At 43.1% G+C, this 19,078-nt stretch overlaps 2 protein-coding genes across 2 annotated transcripts in view; one reads left to right on the top strand and one right to left on the bottom strand.

Moving 5' to 3' along the window:
• Positions 1-8,063, top strand: part of LOC308306795 (cadherin-6-like) — a gene marked incomplete at both ends in the record, with an annotated part of 56,261 nt that extends 48,198 nt beyond the window's left edge. The window contains 5 exons of the mRNA XM_080751837.1: positions 1,625-1,761; positions 3,518-3,639; positions 4,335-4,452; positions 5,662-5,913; positions 7,525-8,063. Of these exons, the coding sequence (XP_080607963.1) occupies positions 1,625-1,761; positions 3,518-3,639; positions 4,335-4,452; positions 5,662-5,913; positions 7,525-8,063 (1,168 nt within the window). The remainder of the gene's footprint in view (positions 1-1,624; positions 1,762-3,517; positions 3,640-4,334; positions 4,453-5,661; positions 5,914-7,524) is intronic.
• An 8,967-nt stretch (positions 8,064-17,030) lies between these two features.
• The window catches only part of drosha (drosha ribonuclease III), a 180,813-nt gene continuing 178,765 nt past the window's right edge, over positions 17,031-19,078 (bottom strand). Inside the window, exon 33 of the mRNA XM_080751506.1 lies at positions 17,031-18,229. Within this exon, the coding sequence (XP_080607632.1) occupies positions 18,099-18,229 (131 nt within the window). The 3' untranslated portion in view covers positions 17,031-18,098. The remainder of the gene's footprint in view (positions 18,230-19,078) is intronic.

Below are 19,078 nucleotides of genomic sequence, written 5' to 3'. Positions count from 1 at the left end.
GAGGTGCATCGTGCCACCGTCGCACCCCTGACTAATTTGAGAGGAGACCAGACTAGACATGAAAGCAATAGGCTCTATGCACAGCTGCCATATTGGAAATAAGTTGGGCCTTCGCTTCCTTCCTTCCTTCACAGGTGTTACCATTACCAGTGATGCAGACTATAAGGCTCTGTTCCATTCGGGTCAAACAGAGTCAGGGTGCTGATATTGAGCGTGTTGCCTCACTGGAAACACTCATGGTTCCTTTTTTATTTTTAAACATACTTCAGTAACACATATATCACGAAATAATGTTCCAACAGGCCCAATTGCTGCTGTGAAAAAAAGAGCCTATTGAGACGAGACTGAGAGCACTTAGCAAGCACCGTGGCAACCGTTAAATAAAGTCTGAGAACTCTGTGTTAGAGAGGAAGCATAGTGAGTGAGGTGTCAGGCGCACACTTTATGCACAGCCAAAGCAATGGGCAGTGTTGGGCAATATTACTCTGTTACTTATTACATATATTATTACGCCTTTCATTCAGTGGCAAAAATGTTAGTTTTTCCCCTACCTTTGAGAAATCGCTGAATATTCTCTGTCGCGTGTGCATGCTACAGTATATGTGCGCGTGGCTCTGTGAGGAAGATCGGTCTGTCTGAGTGAAACATGCTGTGATGAGATCGCTCCATATAGACAAAAATTGGAGGATTTTTTTTAAGCCCCTTCCAAAAAAAAAAAAAAAAAAAGAAAACTGCGATGCTACCGGTTGCGTCATGAATCATGACGTCATGAAGCAACCGGTAGCGTCGCAGTTTTACTCAGGGGGGACGTTGTCAACTCATCGGTCAACAATCAGCCAGAAAGGCTATAAAATAAATAAGCAATCTCTCTTGACATTTTTTAAACGAAATGTTTTCAAAAGGCAGCCAACAAAACCTTAAAAAAGTAATATGTAATATGTACTTATTTCTAACACAGTAATAGTTTTGACAGAGTAATAAATTACACTACTCGTTACTGGGTAAAGTACTATATTAATGGGGAGAAGAAAAGAAAGGAGAGGACAGGACAGAGGGACGGACGGAGAGAAGGGCAAGGACAGCGGAGAACATGTGGGAAGATGAACAAGGAGAGCAGAGGCGAGGAGTGCGGTGGTGCGTGGTGCCTTCAAGACAGAGAGCCCCGGTTCACGCTCTCCCCTCGGGGGTCTACTTCCTCTCATGCTGCCCCTCCTCATATCTGCTACTCCATTAATCACAGTGATGTATCGTGCTAGTCCAGCTAGCAGAGCAAAACAACACCGCTGGATAATCTGTTTGCTTGTACAAAGTGTGTGTGTTTGTCACTGTACACAGTTGTTAAGTCTCTCCTCAACAGAGTGCATTCAAGACAGACTATTTCAGATTGCTTCTGTGTGCGACGACACAATGCAATGTATTGTACCTACAATGAAACATTAGGTACGCCGTGGTTACAGATCAGATCTTTTTTCCCCCTCTTGTTTTATTTTTTATTTGTATTGCGACCAAAGGTTGCAGTTTAGGATGAGAAACGGCACGTAATGTCTCCGGCCGCCAGGTCCGTCCGTGTGCGCTTTTTTACAGTGTGTGTGTGTGTGCGTGCGTGCGTGTGTGTGTTCTGCAGGTACTCCATTGATCGGCGCACAGACATGGACCGGCTGTTCAACGTCCATGCAGGAAATGGGTCAGTGTTCCTCCTCAAGGACCTGGACAGGGAGGACAATGCCTGGCACAACATCTCCATCATTGCCACCGAATTGAGTGGGTAACAGAACACACGGCGCTCATTAACTCTGAGGGCCCGTTTGTAATGACAGACGGTCATTAACTCAGTCAGGGCCGGTCGACTTTTAGATCGACTATCTCACTATGGAGTTCCCTGCCAAGCGACTTTAATCGACTTTTATATAAAAGCATTGTTTAAGCTTTTAATTTGGGTTAATAGACGGAGCGGAACGGTTAGCTTACCTTCGGCTAGTATAAAGACGTAAACCGTGAAAAAAAAGGATACGATTATGACGTCACCTTTAAGCCATAGCGTTCCGGTGCCCATACCGATGGTGGTTTTAGACGATCAAGCACGAATTGAACAGTATTGAGCTCAGATGGCGGCCCGCGGGTCTCCCATTCATGTCAATGGGGATCGACGTCATCGTCCCATCCTTGAATGTTGTGAACCTTTGTTTTAACATGGGTTAACATGGGGGCTTCCACAGTCTATGGTCTATGGCTCGCTCTAGTGGTCATTTTGTGGTATGGTATATAAACGTGGCTTGGTAAATTGATGTGATTATGATGATTAAATATAGCTATTTCCTGGCGTTATAAGCGCACATTCATATTTAAATTTGGCTGGCAATGGGTTGTTAAACGGCACTTTTAAATGGGTGCCTAATTTGGGCACAAAGTAATCAGAGTGTCATCCATTGCCATAAAGAGCCATGTAGCGTCTGCACCTTGCTAATCAAGCCATTATATGACCTTAGGCCAAATCTTCAGTAGTCTCTTTGAAAGATAATAACAGAGACAACAATGCTCAAAGATAGCAGAGCTCGCAATGCAAACATCTAAAATGACACAGATATTTTCCTGGTTTTAATGGGTATTGATACAGCAGGTTCAGCAAGTTGGAGGAAAAGAAAAGAAATATGCGTAAGTTTAAGAAACTGTTTAAAAGCAAAGCAATAGATAGACATACAGAGTAAAAGGACGGTCAAGTCTTAATGCTATTCTTGGTTAAATGACTTATTAAAATTGAAAAACATTTACTAATGAACTAAAAAACTAAACTAAAGTAGGTGGGGGAAACAAAAGCTTGCCTTTCGCCAAAAACATCAAGTGGAAATGGGAGGTCAGTTCAGAATGCCATGCACTGCAATGTATTCTCATTTCTGTCCAAGAGACGTCTGCGATATTGTATTTATTTTTTAATTAGGTATTATTTAAGCCAGCTATTGAAGCACAACAGGGACGCATGAGTCATGACCTGCTACCGCACATTGAGTAGAGATAAGGAAAACCTATAGGTTTACAGAAAGTGTAGAGTGTAGTGTACTTATTGAAATAAACATCAATTATTGTTATCACCTCGCTGCTCTCGTCCCTCCGTTGGTGCTGAAAGATGCTTGAAATTTACTTTTCATGAACCTCCATGATGATGAGTCTCTCAGCAATCTAATTTGTCAAGTTGAACATGTATTGAACTTTGTATGTGTTGAATTTGGATGGATGTTGATTGCAAGCTGAACGCACACGTTACAAAATCGTGGGATAAAAATGATTAAAAAAAAAAGAGAAAAAAAAAACCATGAACCCGCTGCTGATATAGTTGGTTGACTTTTCACAAACCCTGCATACGCTCCTTCTGAAGATACAGCTCCAAAGGAGATGATCAGAACACATGCTTTGATTTTCACTCCCACATTAAGCGCATAATTTCTTTTCAAGTGATGCCATGAATTACTGTAAATGAGTCCGCCGTGCCCAAAGATATCTATCATCTCTGTGTCTCCACCAGACAGCAAACAGCTGACCAGCAGAGTGCCAGTGTACATCAGAGTGCTGGATGTCAACGACAACGCTCCCACATTTGCCACCAATTACGAGACATTCGTCTGTGAGAACGCCAGGGCTAACCAGGTTGGTGTGATGGTCGAGGTGACATAGGCGACAGTAGCCATCATGGTTTCATTAGAACTCCTTGTGTTATGTCAATCACGTTTGACACACTGCCACCCGTTTCGTATTTATTTTCGGACCAGGGATGATTTCTTTGTCACCCAACTCTGGTAATAGGCCATTTTGTTCTACTTATGGGCTCTTTCGACTTCCTTCACAGGTGTTACCGATGATACTAATGAAGGCGCTGTTCCATTCTGGTCAAACAGAGTCAGGGTGCTGCTATTGTGCATGTTGGCTCACTGGAAACACACTGCTACACCAGTGGGTCTCAGAGTGTTCTTGAGTGGGTTCCAAATGTCCCCATACAGGTGTAGTCTATAACTCTGAGAGTGTACAAATGGAATCAAATGGACCCGCAACGACCCTTGCGGGTCCATTTGATTCCATTTGTACACTCTCAGAGTTATGGGGGTCCTTGAAATTAAAGAACCACTGTACAATAAATCAAACAGAGCCTTAATTAGTATCATCAGTAACACCTGTGAAGGAAGTCGAAAGAGGACCGGAAGTAGAACAAAATGGCGTATTGTGCATATAGCCTATTAACGTTTGGCTATATGGAGTACATGCACTGACACTCTTGATGAAACAAATTACCGGAGTGCTTTCTCCATTGTCCAAAGAAGCCACCTCTTGTTTGTTTCTCCTTTCAGATAATACAGACAGTGAGTGCCTCCGATCCTGATGAGCCCACAGGGGGCCACCGGTTTTTCTTCAGCCTAGCACAGGATTCCTCTGGGAAGGCTAACTTCTCTGTGCGCGATAACAAAGGTTAGCTTTTCATTTCATTTTGTGAGCTATTGCCATTTTGGGGATATGAATCTCACATTTCTTCTCAGAAATGTATAATACTGAGGACAATGAACACGCACCTTATGTGCTGTGCAAAGCTGGCAAAATATCCTCTGACAGGAAAACACATGTGCCTCTATGCATGCGTCAACCAATGTCTTCCTGCCTAAGACAACACCTCGAGATAGGCCTACAATGCATAATATAGCAAAAACAATATGTAAAAGAATAATAATCTTGTGGCGTGCCAGTGATGCAGCATGGTTTATATCTCTGTAACAGCCCTGAAAACTCACCTTTCAGGCACCCTGTAGACAATATGCCTTCCGGTGTGTTCCAAGATTTCTAGCGGAAGTCTGCGTTTAACGGACGTTACGTCATGCGGTGCGGGTCAGTTTACATTCCCCAGCGAAAAAACTAAAATAGATTGTAGCTCTTAACTCACTCTTAATAGGTGTAACATTGCTTGAATCAATGTTTTTGTTTGTATATTGTTTATTGCGAGCGCAACCGACGGAGCAGGAGACGTAGACCAGAGATAATTTTGTGCAGGGAATACGTTTGCAGGAACACCGCACCGTGAAAAAAATACAGCTTCCGGTGAAATTCCTACGGCGGAAGTTGAATGCCTTCTGCCTTCTATTGTCACCAGGCTTTTCTCTTCGGAGATGAGTAAGCCTGGCTACTCATCTCCGACCCACCCCCCCCCCCCCCCCCACCCCTTAACTTAGCCCACACCTTGTTTGTTACCCCTGTTACCTTGTACATTATAGTGTTTTCATCCACGAGTTTCCAACGCCCCATAGTGCATTGCGCAGACGTCTGCACCGAGCTTCCGCCGCCGATTTACAAGCTCACAACGGGTTGCATCTGCAACGCGACGTGAGCTTGTATGTCTGCTCTTAAACCCGGAAGTTTGGTCCTGATAGTCTCCAGTAAACTCCCGGGGAAACTTGTGGATAGCTGTGATGATTTTTTTATATATTTTTTTGCTTGCTATTTGTTATGTCCATGAATTGAATACCAAGGACTTCCGATGTAAAAAAAGTCTGTAAAAAGGACTTATTTAGGATGCTCCTTTTAGGCAGGGTGTTTAACTGTACTGTACTGTACTACATTCTTTTTATTGTATTGACTATACTGTTCTACATTTTTGTCTAATAAAATACTAATCAATCAATCAATCAGACAACACAGCAGGGATCCTGACCCGGAGGAACAGCTACAACACCCTGCAGAAGAGCGTCTACCTGGTCCCGGTGGTGATCTCTGACGGGGAGTATCCCATGCAGAGCAGCACCAACACGCTGACCGTGCGCGTGTGCACGTGTGACCGCGAGGGCAACATGAAGCTGTGCAACGCCGAGGCGCTCACGGGCAGGGCGGGCCTCAGTACGGGAGCGCTGGTGGCCATCTTGCTTTGCGGCATCATTCTACTCAGTGAGTTTACACACAGTTAAAGCAAACCTGTGTTTAACACATACCTTGCCCTTTAAAAATGGCTGCCAAAGTGCCAGGCTGCCACATTCACCCATAATAACCAACCATTTAAAAATGCACGCCCATGCACAGATCATGCACCACATGTGTGCACGCCGTTCACAGCTTTCAAACAAAAAAATCCGCTTGGAAAAAACAAACATGGATGCCATGTTTGAAAGATGGTGTTGGTATGGGGGTCAAACATGCAATTTCACTATCGCGATCATGCCTAGTAGATAGAAGGAAGTTTTAATGCAAAAACTGCCCAAAACTCAGGAAACTGGTTTGTGGCCGTGTCAGACAACGGGAATAACTCGGGAAACTCGTGAGGGGGCAGAGTATGAGTTAAGGTGTGTCAAGGATAAGAAACTAAATCTAGTCTACATGATATTTTAAAACTAAGTATTAGATTTGCCAAGAGGACACCTGCTCTGTCTCTAATCTAGTTCAAATAGACACTAAACCCTAGAAGCAAACTGATAGAAAAGGCATCTCAACTCAAAACCAGACAAGAAAAAATGAATATACAAGGAAATTAAAGATGATTGAACCCAAAGCGTGTTTTTGAAAAAACATCTCTTTTGTTGGTCAATGGGATTTCCCACATAGTTACTGTAACATTTACTTGACAGTCTGCAATGTCCAATCTTTTAAATATGGTCTTATGCTAATGGTTATGCGAGAGTAATTTATTTTACTTCAGGTTAATACATTTGGCACTAATGGTTATGAGAGATTAATTTATTTGACTACAGGTTAATACATTTGGCTTACCCAGCATTATAAGAGATCAATTTTAATATTCAGCAATGTATTACCCTAACTAAAATGCACAACAGATCAGTATTATTATCATCACTAAGCAAAGTATCTAATGTACTGTACTGTGCTGTGTTTTTGTTCTTGACCCATGTTACCCATGTCATGTTAAGCGGCATACGCCTGGCAGATAGAAAGCACAGCAACAACACATCCTATTGGCAACTCCATTCTACCTTTGAGTCTGGCAGAACTCCCTCTGCCAGCAACAGCAATCACATCCACACAATTAACTAGTACAGGGGTCTTCAACAGGGGGTCCGGGACCCCTAGGAGGTCCTTAGAGTTACTACAGGGGGTCCTCCAAATCTTTGTGTGATAGGAACTTTATTTTTTCGACACTAACCTGAACCCTTGCATCCCTATTCTGCGTGGAACCTTAGCCAAAAATATCTGATCTACAAGCGCTGCGAGGCGTTGTGGGCTTGTAGATCTGCTATTCTTGGCAAAGAGGTTTGGCGTAGAGGGAAATGAAGAGCAGTCAGACTAAGTATTGACGGTTCAAGTGGTTCAAAAAATACACATTAATCCAAACAACCTACACTGGTGATAGTGCTGTCAAACAAGTCTAAGCCGTCTAAGAAATCTATGAACATTTTTAACATGTGACACAATTTTATACAATACATAGTATAGTGGGGGTCCCTGCTTCATCGCTCCCTCTCTCAGCTAAGGGGTCCTTGGCCTGAAAGACCCCTGAAAGACCCCTGAACTAGTAAAGGTCACAATTCTTTCCTCTCTCCTCTCCAGTGATCGTGGTGCTGTTCACCGCCCTGCGGCGGCAGCGGAAGGAAGACCCGCTCATCCTCTTCTCCAAGGAGGACGTGCGGGACAACGTGGTCAGCTACAATGACGAGGGCGGCGGCGAGAAGGACACGCAAGCGTTCGACATCAGCACGCTGCGCAACCCGGAGGCCGTGGAGGAGAGCAAGCAGAGGCGGGACATCGTCCCCGAGGCCTGCTTCTACCCACCGAAGGTCTGCCAGGCCGTGCTGCCGCCGCCACCGCTCCGGCTCGACAGCGGCGGCTGCGTCGACCCCAGCAGGGACGTGCGGTGCTTCATCAACCAGAGACTGCAGGACAACGACGCCGACCCCACAGCGCCCCCCTACGACTCGCTGGCCACGTACGCGTACGAGGGCACTGGCTCCGTGGCCGAGTCGCTGAGCTCGCTGGAGTCGGCCACCACCGAAGGCGACCAGAACTACAACTACCTGAGTGAGTGGGGACCTCGCTTCAAGAAACTGGCAGACATGTATGGGGGAGACGACAGCGAGGGAGATTCCTAACGAGGGGGGTTGCGGGGGAAAATTGCAAAATTTTGCGTAAAGAGGGAGACATTTGTGAATTCTCGTCTTTGGGGAGGCAAAACATCACACACACACACACACACACACACACACACGCACGCACATACGCACACACACACACACACGCACACTCATACACATTAGTAATACTGCGGACGTTTCTGGTGCATTTCGTTGTCGTCTCAAAGACGCAAAGGACACCGACGCAGTGTGCTGGTTTGTTCAAGTGCTCTTTCTGCCGCCTAGTGATGCCATGCAGTGATGTCGTGCTCCTCTGGTGACCAGACGTTAGGCTTTGCAGTCCATGTCAGTGTTAGTTGCTGCCCCGACAACGCAATGAACTGACAGTGAAGAAGAAGAAAAAAACACTTTTAATGAAAAGACGTTGTGTAGAGACCTTTTTCTTTTGTGCATTCACCTTATTCCTGGCCACTCCTAGGAAGTAGGGCGAAACACCTGGGTTGGGCGAAACACCTGGGAAGGTAGTAAGCAGGAAACTCAATGATATTGGGCTCTGGGTGAACCTGTGTTGCCATGTCTGCTTATAATAAGCAATTTGAGTCTTTAAAAAAAAGGTCTAGTTCACTTATTGGGCTTGCTTTCTAATGTTTTTTTGTTAATCAGTGGTTCACACATTTTTTCATATCAAGGACCCCAAGATTTATATATTTGTCCACAGTCGCAGACACCCATCTGAAAATGTGTGGTGCCAGGGACCTCCACACACGATTTGGGTTGTTAAAATGTTTCAAAAATATTTTTTTTTCTCAATATTCTTCTACAATAGCAGATCTACAAGCTCACAATGTGTCGCAATGTGACACATTGTGAGCTTGCTGAGCTGCTATTTTCAAATATCCATGTAAAGTAATAAAACTGAGCCTAGTTGCTTCTATTGGGCTTATTTTCATAGACCTGGCCGCTTGGGTTCTTTGACAAAATCTGGCAACACAGTCCCTGTTCACTTCCTTACTAAGGAGGAAGTGAAAAGATGTTGAACCCTACGGATTCCAATATCGTGCACAGGACTCCATTTTTTGCAGTACCTCAGTAACCTCAGTAAAACTAAAGCTGGTGAATGCTAACCTGGTGAAATGCTAACCTGCCAATGCTGGTGAATGCTAACCTGCTGTTAACCTGGTCGCACCAACGGGAGGTCGTCTCCACCTTAACCAAGGTGCTTTTTTGATAAACTTGGACTTAAAGACCTGCACAAGAGGGACTCACGATGCAGCACACAGAGAAAAACTCAGCGGCGCCCTCTGTAAAAGGCAATGGTGGCGTCCTGGGGAGGGCCAGGAATAAGGTGAATATGTGTGCACTAGGCCCAAATATATCTATAACAACTTGCGTTGTTTTTGTTTTTCCTTTTCTTTTTTTTTTCTTCGTAAGCTACCTGTGATGAACCAGTTCAACGAGCATTTTTGTAAAACCAACAGATATGCTTATACTTTTCAGTGTTTCTGGAACAAAAACAAAAACTAAAAAAAAAAAAAAAGAAAAATAAACATGCTGCATATTGTGGTTTCTATCTTAGCTTGTGTATGTATGGCAATATGATACAATACACTGTACAGTCGTCATGTTTTTGTTTTGTTTTTTTTTTCCTAGGGGGATCGCTATCTTTCAAAACAAGCTCTGTTTCAGCACTGGCGTTCTAATGTTTGCCTCTTATCCACCGCTGGGCTCAAATACATGAGCGCCAGGATGGGCAGGTGCTTACCGCTTATCCCGATACCAGCCCCATGGTTTACTAACTATACACTCCCCAGGCCTTGGATCCCGGTACTAGGCCCATGCTTTTACTGTACATTCCCCTGGCCTTGGATCTCGGTACTAGGCCCATGCTTTTACTGTACACTCCCCTGGCCTTGGATCCCGGTACTAGGCCCATGCTTTTACTGTACACTCCCCTGGCCTTTTTCAGGCTTCTGGGGAACAACAAGCAGGGATTCACAATAGACAGCTATATTGTGTAAGAGTCTGATAGCAAGTGAGTTGCCATGAATACAGCAGCAGCCATTGCAGATGTCCTTCATTCGGTGGAGTCTATGCAGGGACGTGCTGGGCCCCTGATTCAGCCCGGGAAAAAGAGTTGCAGAGGCCCTCATTGCGCGCTATAGAGAGAGATCTCTCTCTATAGCGCTGCTGCTACTCAAAGATTTGCCATTTCAGATCATGACAAGTGACAAGCCAGTGGGCCAATTACATGAGTTATATTTCGTTGTTGTCGGGTTGAAACCTTGTACTGTATGTCCAAAACCATTTGTTTTGTATTTATCATTTAAAAATGATTTAAATTAGTGAAAACAGCCGATCTACAAGCACACAACGCCTCGCGGTGCGAGGCGTTGTGTGCTTGTAGATCTGCTGTTTTCACTACTTTTGTGCGGCGGCCTTGTATGATGAAGCAGGGCTTTGCTTTGCGAATACATTTACACATTTTAAACTTGGAGATACAAGGTTTCTGCCTGACAGTGACGATTTACTTTGTTGGCCACCCAGCCCCCAAAATGGAACGAAGGCCGACATTTTATTTTTAATTCTTTCCTAATGGCCGGCCTGGACCGTCCGGGAATGAACCGGCCGTTCGGGAGTTGTCCCGCTTTTCCCAATGGCCAGCACGTCCCTGAGTCTATGTGAAATATGCCTCACAATTATGTTGTGACCGATTACAGTATTATAATGTGATTATTATGTTTGGTGACTACCAAGTGACAAGCTACCAGACAGTTGTTCTGTCAAGCTTGGCCGCTGTCAAGAGCGCAACATTTCCAAACATTACTTCTTGAGGATAGAGGCGGTATTCAGCAACCATGCAGTAAAACGCAAGATATTATTTTATAACAGACCTTGCTTCTGATAACGTTGAGAAGACGTGACAGGAGGGGTACTTGATATCATCAGTGGTTTGCTTTGGTCGTGGAGTACACTGATGGCGATAAGCGGCTAAGGTTTTTTAAAATACTTGGAGCCATACTGAATGAATATGGGATTTGAGGTCACAACATACTGTATATTCTGTTTTGTTTTCCTGTTTTTATCGTTTTATTTTGTTAACGGCATTGTTATCTCGGGGTGACATATACATACCACATGGTTACATACCAACATTTCATGTTGTTTGTTCTCTAATGGACCCATGAGTCTACGCAAATAAAGTTGATTGATTGATACCAAATAGTTCCTGAAAGATCGGAATGCAATTAGAACCAATGCCATTTTAATTTACATGAACCTTGCAACAAACATACCTATCTGCACTCAACAAGAGTTGAGGTCTACCAAAGTCTGGCGTGATTTTCTGCCATTTGAAAAAAAAACAAAAAAAAAAAAACACTTCATGACATCTTCTGAACGTGGGTCCGATTGCTCCAAATTACAGGACCAACCTTAATTTATGTCTTGTAATAATAATCTAAATCTACTAAGTAACTAAAGTTTTCAAATCATTGTAGTGAAGTAAAAGTACAATATTTGCCTCTGAGATGTAGTGGAGTAGAAGTAAAAGTCTTGGAAATACTCAAGTAAAGTACAAATACCTTAAAATTGTACTTAAGTACATTACTTAAGTAAATCTACTTTACTAAAGTTACTTTCCACCACTGATGAAATTCATAGGGGCGGGGTACAACACATAAAGAATGAAGATACCAAAGTCAACAACTGCTGGGCCAATCACCACAAACCTAGGCCATGTTTAATTAAGTAACTGAAACACCCCTAAACTTTTCATTCAAATCTACCACTAACGGACACGACAAAGGCAAATATAGGTGGGGCATACCTTTAACTGGCTCTGTTGCAGATATCTTTCTCTACTAGCACACCTAGTTCATTTTCATACCACCAATGAAAACCACAGAGAAGATACTTGGTTCTAATTTCATGTCCAGTGCGTATGTTACCTTGATTTTATACAGTGTTCCAACTTCTGAGGCGCAGACCTAGTATATAAGCCTAGCTGGCCCCTGGAGGATTCTGGTCAATGATGTACAGTTGTACTTAGTACATAATAAGGGTTTAAGACTGTATACTGTCGTTGACCGGTGTCAAGTGGTTTAAAAAAAAAAGAAGAAACATGCACAGACTACTTTCGTTTTATGAAAGGAGTATGTAACCTTTTAGTGTATCTCCAACTGAGAGAGGTCAAACACGGCAAAAGAACACAGTTTGCCTGAGGAGGTTTTTCTTTTGTATTTTGGCAGCATCTCTTTGATCTGGCAAATTGGAAGAAAAACTACCTGAAATTGATTGAATATAGATAACCCCTAAATGAGCTCCAACGTTTATTTTCTCATTTTTTTATGAGCAACCACCTTGATAGCCTATCTCTGACCTGATAAGATCACAGGCTGATGGAGACATGGGAGGGTAGCACCTTGTCAGCACACACAAGAAAAGGCCCAGCCAAAGCAAGATGTTGCCCTCACTCTGGCAACAAGCCAGCATGAAGAGGCTGGCATTTTAAACACTAATAAAAGAAAGAAAGAACAACAATTGGTATAATTGCTACAGTGATGTATGTGTTTTCCTCTGTTCTCCGGCTATATCAACTCTGATCGAACACCAACACGGTAGATTAGACGATCCAAATTGATTATGCAGCGTGTTCAAAAGCTAAATTCGGAATGTTCCATTACTCTGGAAGGTGTTCCTTTATCCCTGCCTCATTTGCTCCATTGAGTTTCATTTCTGTTTGGCTTGTTGCTGAAGCTCCATGCTGTCTATGTGGGTGTTAGATTGTGACTATGATTCTGTGATGAGCATTTAATGGAGTTCAAACCCCTTCACTGTAAGACAAGAGGTCATCGTTTCTGCCTCAGGGTGCGATGTGTGTGCAATGTGGCAGAAACACTCAACACCTTTCCTTTTCTCTAAACAGTGTTGTCTCTTTCTACAGGGTGGCAGCATACAGTTACAGTATGAGTATTATTACCGGTACCTTGTGTTTTCTTGCCTTCAAGCATCATGCTTGGTTATAATGGAAAACAACCAGCCATTGTTCCTTTATAATGCAGTGGGGCCATTACAGATGTCCCTCTTCATGCACTTGTGTTACAGGAAATCCCTTCTTGACACATATGAGGGGGACACTGTAATGCATGGGTCTTCAACAGGGGGTCCGGGACCCCTAGGGGGTCCTCAGAGTTACTACAGGGGGACGTTGTGAGCTTGTAGATCGTCTATTTTCGTCAAAGAGCTTTGGCGTAGAGGGGAAACAGATTTAAAGGTCAAGTTTATTAAGTATTGACGGTTCAAGTGGTTAAATATCTGAAAACACAAATTGACATGAATCCAAATTAAACTGATGATTGTGCTGTCAAACGATGAAACTGTATGGGATCTATGATAAGGTTGTGGGGGTCCCCGCTTCATCTCTCTCTCTCATCTAAGGGGTCCTTGGCCTGAAAAAGTTGAAGACCCTGTTGTAATGTGTAACACGGTGAAGTGCGTATGGTAGCAGTAGCAGGTCACCTACCATGCAGTCAACACTGGGACTCTTAAGGGGAACACACATCGGCTGCGGACATTTCACCGCGGGGCAATGCCTGGAAAATAGAACAGTGGCGTATTGGAGCGGCGCGCGAGGCGTGGACGTGCGCCTGCACGCGTCTGCGGCCACCAGTATGGGTATGTTCATTGAAAATAATGGGGCGGGTGTTTTGGCGCGTGCCGTCCGCAGCCGGTGTGTGTGTCCCTTTACAATGGCTACTAATGCACCACTGTGTCACTGTTAATGCGAGTTTTCTAGCACGGGAGCATAATACTGGTGCCCTCTTTCTCCAGATATTGTAGGTCTGTGGGTGTTAATGTGTAGACATGGCTAGCCTTGAGGGTAACCTCCCGCTACAGTATATGTCGGTGACAATGTGATTGAGCAAGTCAAGTTTTGTCATTGTAGGAAAAAAAATATACGAGCAGTTGTGAAAGTGTAAAGGTGGCCCTAGCCTAGACCAATGGCTGTTCATCGATCTGCTTTGTAAAATGTGATATTTTGTACTGAATATTTATATGACTCAAGATGATTAAACATATTTGAAAATCAGACTGCATGGTGTTGGGTAGACATTAAAGGAGACGAACAAGCCGGAGTAGAACGTCTAGAGGTGAAGACCTCTCGTGCTCATGCTGGCTTAGAATCAAATTCTGCATGTTCTCTATGACAGGGGTTTTCAAAGTGGTTGATGGGGCACCCTGGGGTGCCGCGACGGCAGTCCAGGGGTGCCGCGAGATCATTTGATAATATTTGGAATTTATTTGGACACTTGAAAAAATATTTAGTATCATTTTAAACTTGAAGTACAAAGTTATTTTCAGTCAGTTCTAACCAAAATGGCTGTTATCTCAAAGTTTTCCTCGCAACATAATCACTAAAATATTGTCACTGTCGGGCAGAAACCTCGTATCTCCAAGTTTCAAATGTGTACGTCTTTTGGTAAAGCAAAGCCCTGCCTCATCATACAAGACTGTCACACAAAACTAGTGAAAACAGCCAATCTACAAGCACACAACGCCTCGTGATGCGAGGCGTTGTGTGCTTGTAGATTGGCTGTTTTCACTAGTTTAGTACATTTTATAGATGATAAATACAAAACGAACGGTTTTGGATATACAAGGTTTCCACCCGACAACGACGATATGCTATAAATATAAGGTGCTGGTAGTGAAAATTATAATGTAGGGGTGCCTCGGATTAAAAAAAATATTCATGGGGTGCCCTGAGACAAAAATGTTTGGGAACCCCTGCTCTATGAGATCTCCCTCTGTTTTACTGTCTTCATTAGCCCAAGCCGATTCTACAAATGCCTCAGTAGTTCTCAAACTTTGTCGTACCAAGGACCCCGATATAGGGCCTACATTCGGCCGAGGACCCCCATCTGGAAAGGTTTTGTACCAGGGGACCCTCAGAAGAGAAAATGTGTGTTAAAAAAATAAAATAAATGTTTGTTTCATTAACTCATTTACTGCCTATGACTAGTTTGACGAGTTATATAAATGGGTCCACTCTGCCTATGACTAGTATGACGAGTTATCAATTAGCTTTAATAACTATAAAACAAAAAAGTATGATCGCCGATTCGCCGTCCATAGCGCTCTATGGAAGGGCCCTATTCACAAAAACCGGATCCAGATCTTCCAAAACGGAAATGGGGGGGCGGGACGACGACGCCTGTATCCTGTCTGCCGAAATCCCATCCGGTATAATGTTATGCAACACCCACGCTGGGCTCAATCGGTTTCGCTTTGGGAAATGGCAGGCTGTTGGGTTTTGTAGCTTACCGTGACTGGATCGTATTGTGAATGGAATCGGTGAACCATCGCGCAATGGATTCGCGCGCGCGCCCACGTTAAAGGTAGGCAAAATCCTGGCGGTGTGGACCCTCAGAAGGGGTCTTAAAATGGGGGTAAATGTTAATAGGCCTAACCAATTATTAAAAACAAAATGTATTTAATTATTTTTAATACATTGCAGATGTACAAGCCCACAGCGTGGCATGAAGTGACGCTTTGTAATCTGCCATTGGTTTTTGATATATCTGCTATTTTTGAATAGCCAACACTAAAATCTAAAATGACTCAGAGGATTTCCTGGTTTTAATGGGTGAATAAAAAAAACAAAAAAAAAACACACAGAGAAGAAATGGACTTCCCATGGACTTTGCGTTTAACCGTGTGCTACGGCTGGTTTAGACGCATAGTATTCTCTGCTAGCCTCTATTCAAAGTCCTTTTCAAAGTCTTTCAAGAACTGTTTCACAGTTCAACAGTAAAATAATGTACACTCTCGGAGGCAAGTCTATAAGTCCATTATACAACAGGTAGTCAGGCTCTCAATGAAAAACAGGCTCTCCAACAGTGCAGTTAATGAGCACTACTGCACTGTCTCAACAAATCAGGGGTCGGCAACCCAAAATGTTGAAAGAGCCATATTGGACCAAAAAAACCCAAAACAAATGTGTCTGGAACCGCAAAAAATTATAAAAGCCTTATAAATCGTTGTTGTCGGGTGGAAACCTTGTATGTCCAAAACTTTGTTTTGTATTTATCATTTAAAAAATGAACTAAACTAGTGAAAACAGCCGATCTACAAGCACACAACGCCTCGCGGTGCGAGGCGTTGTGTGCTTGTAGATCGGCTGTTTTCACTACTTTTGTGCGTCAGTCTTGTATGATGAAGCAGGGCTTTACTTTGCGAAAAAAAAAAAAAAAACATACAAATTTGAAACTTGGAGATACAAGGTTTCTGCCCGACAGTGACGATAAAAAAATCGTTAAAACAAAAAATACATTTTTTCCTCTTTTCATACATTTTTGAAAAAGCTCCAGGGAGCCACTAGGGTGGCGCTAAAGAGCCGCATGCGGCTCTAGAGCCACGGGTTGCTGACCCCCGCAACAAACAAAGATTTCAGCTGTGCGCTCTCCCTCTCCCCACACTATGCTAGCGGTTTTCATGTGAAGTAACTTCAGGGACATAGTAGCTAAATGTGACATTAAAAAATCACAAATTTCTATCGAATATCTTAAATACAATGAAATGAAATGAAGTTGACGTGTTTTTTTTTTTAGGGCAATAGTTGTACAATCGCAATATTACACTCGAGGGTCTGCCTTATCAGTTTGACTGTGGATGGCACAGGTAAAATAAACCACTGGGAAGTATCTGGATCCTGAGGCAAGTGAATGGAGGAAATCATTAATTACACAATCTATAATTAAAATCTATGTGCCTGCAAATGTGATTTGGAAATGGATGGTTATTAATACAAAATAAAAAATACTTTGTTAGAGGATGATTGGCAGATGTGGGACAGATGGTGACATTCTGCAATGAATATAATTGACAGACCTTTTTTTCCGAGATGCGCTTTGTGCCATTTGCTCAGCAGCAGAGCTGCTTAAAACTATAATAATAAAATACATGATTTCACCAATTTACCACATCTGGAGAAAGAGAATCTTTATTTTAAACTTAACAAGAGCTTCCATCTTACATTTTTAACAATAAAAAACAAACAGAAAAAACGCAAACAAAAACAATTGTTCAAGACACGACTGTGAGCGATGGTGGTTCTGTTAAAAGAAAAAAACATTCCAGCACATGGAATGAACTTAATATTTATGTGAGACTTACTCTTGACACAACAACACACACTTATCTTTAAAGGTCTTTTTTTAGTTGGGGGCGTTAGGGATATTTCGCGCTATATTAGTCTAAAAGCACCACATTTTGCACAGATGTAGCCCAGGGCATGCTCTAATGATTTAGCTAGGGCGCCCGAGTCGGCCAAATCAAGTTGGGCTCCCATCGACTTTCTATACAGGAGGAAAATGCCCACAAAAATATCTGCTTTAAGTAGGATGTGAGGGGTCTAACTAGGGGTTTGTCATGATGCTGAATCCATTGCAAGCATTTGTTTTGCACAAAAAACATTCCTTGGGCTATAAATGGCCCAAGAAAATGCCCACAAAATGGTGAAAAGTGATGACTCGTGACTTTTCATCACTAAACCATCGTTTTCTGGGGCCATTTATAGCCCAAGGAATGTTTTTTGTGCAAAACAAATGCTTGCAATGGATTCAGCATCATGACAAACCCCTAGTTAGACCCCTCACATCCTACTTAAATAACCAGAAAAAAAAATCTGGGTATTTTCCTCCTGTATAGAAAGTCGATGGGAGCCCAACTTGATTTGTCCGCTGTGACGACCCCGAAGGTCGCCGACTCGGGCGCCCTAGCTAAATCATTAGAGCATGCCCTGGGCTACATCTGTGCAACATTTGGCGCTTTTAGACTAATATAGCACGAAATGGCCATGTTATCTCCCTAACGCGTCCCGACTATTTTTGACAATCTCATATCTAGGACAGAACAAATAACGCACAGCCTGGATATTTCCATATCTACCCTTGCAAATCAGCTTGCCCTCTCTTCACTAAATTCAAACTTGTCATGATTCTTATTTTTTTTATCTGATGGGGGCAAGCGACCCAAACAAGAACCCAAGTTGTGTCACTTCCTGTGTTCGTCCACGTCGTCCGTGTCTTTCTCCTGCCTCTCTCGCTCTCGTCTCATCTCCTTCAGCTCTTGTCTGTATTTCCGCTCGATGAAGCGCTTCTGATGAGCCATCTGTGGGAAGTTATCTGGGAAGGCAAGCAGAGCAAGGAGACAGTCAGAAGTGGACCGTGGGGGAGGGGGTGAGAGAGAGAGAGAGAGAGAGAGAGAGAGAGAGAGAGAGAGAGAGCGCTCGCGCAAGGTCAGTCTGCAAACCAGAGGATATCAATTTAAGTATCAAAATTTGCGTCAGTTTTGCTTTAGCCCGAATGTCACACTGTCACTCCCATGAAATCGTGGTGGTGATGACGAGACTGGGCCCTGCCATTGATATTGTTGCTATTTTTCCAATGACAATAAACAAAGTGACACGAAATTAGACAGGCCTCATTTGTTTTTTTGGTCGCGATGACTATGAGATTCTGATAACATAATTAGGAGAGGAGCATCTCCAAATGAGATCTGTAATGAGATGACAAGACATTACATGGAAAGGCTGGCATATTACACACATACTCTTTCTTTATTTTTATAACAGCATGTCTGGCAGATGCCCAGCCTTTTGGGTTGTATTATTCGATGGCACAGATCAAGTTGTCATAACTGAGTAGATTGTCTGATCGCGTACTGATCGCGTACTGTGTTTTCTTGTACAGGTTCTCTGACTTAAAAGTAAAAGTTAGAATGCTGACTTGTTGTTGCTGCTGCTTAGATCTTACAGTAAAAAGAGATTAGCATATTAAAAGACTAAACCTGTGCGACTGATCCAACTACTTCAAGGCAATTTCTTGCAACTTCCTTCTTTTTGAAAAGAGAAAACTTTCCCCAAGCGATTCATCTTGTCGTCCACAAAAACAGGAGGAGTATTTCACCATCACACAGTAAGAAGCAAGCAGGGCTTCCCACGGCCGCTATATTTGCACTCACTTTTAAAACTA

Source organism: Nannobrachium achirus, assembly GCF_963921795.1.
Source record: "Nannobrachium achirus genome assembly, chromosome: 21".
In the NCBI taxonomy this organism is placed as follows: Eukaryota; Metazoa; Chordata; class Actinopteri; order Myctophiformes; family Myctophidae; genus Nannobrachium; species Nannobrachium achirus.
Note: the sequence above shows the minus strand (reverse complement) of the source record. Positions and strands in the feature narration are given on the sequence as shown.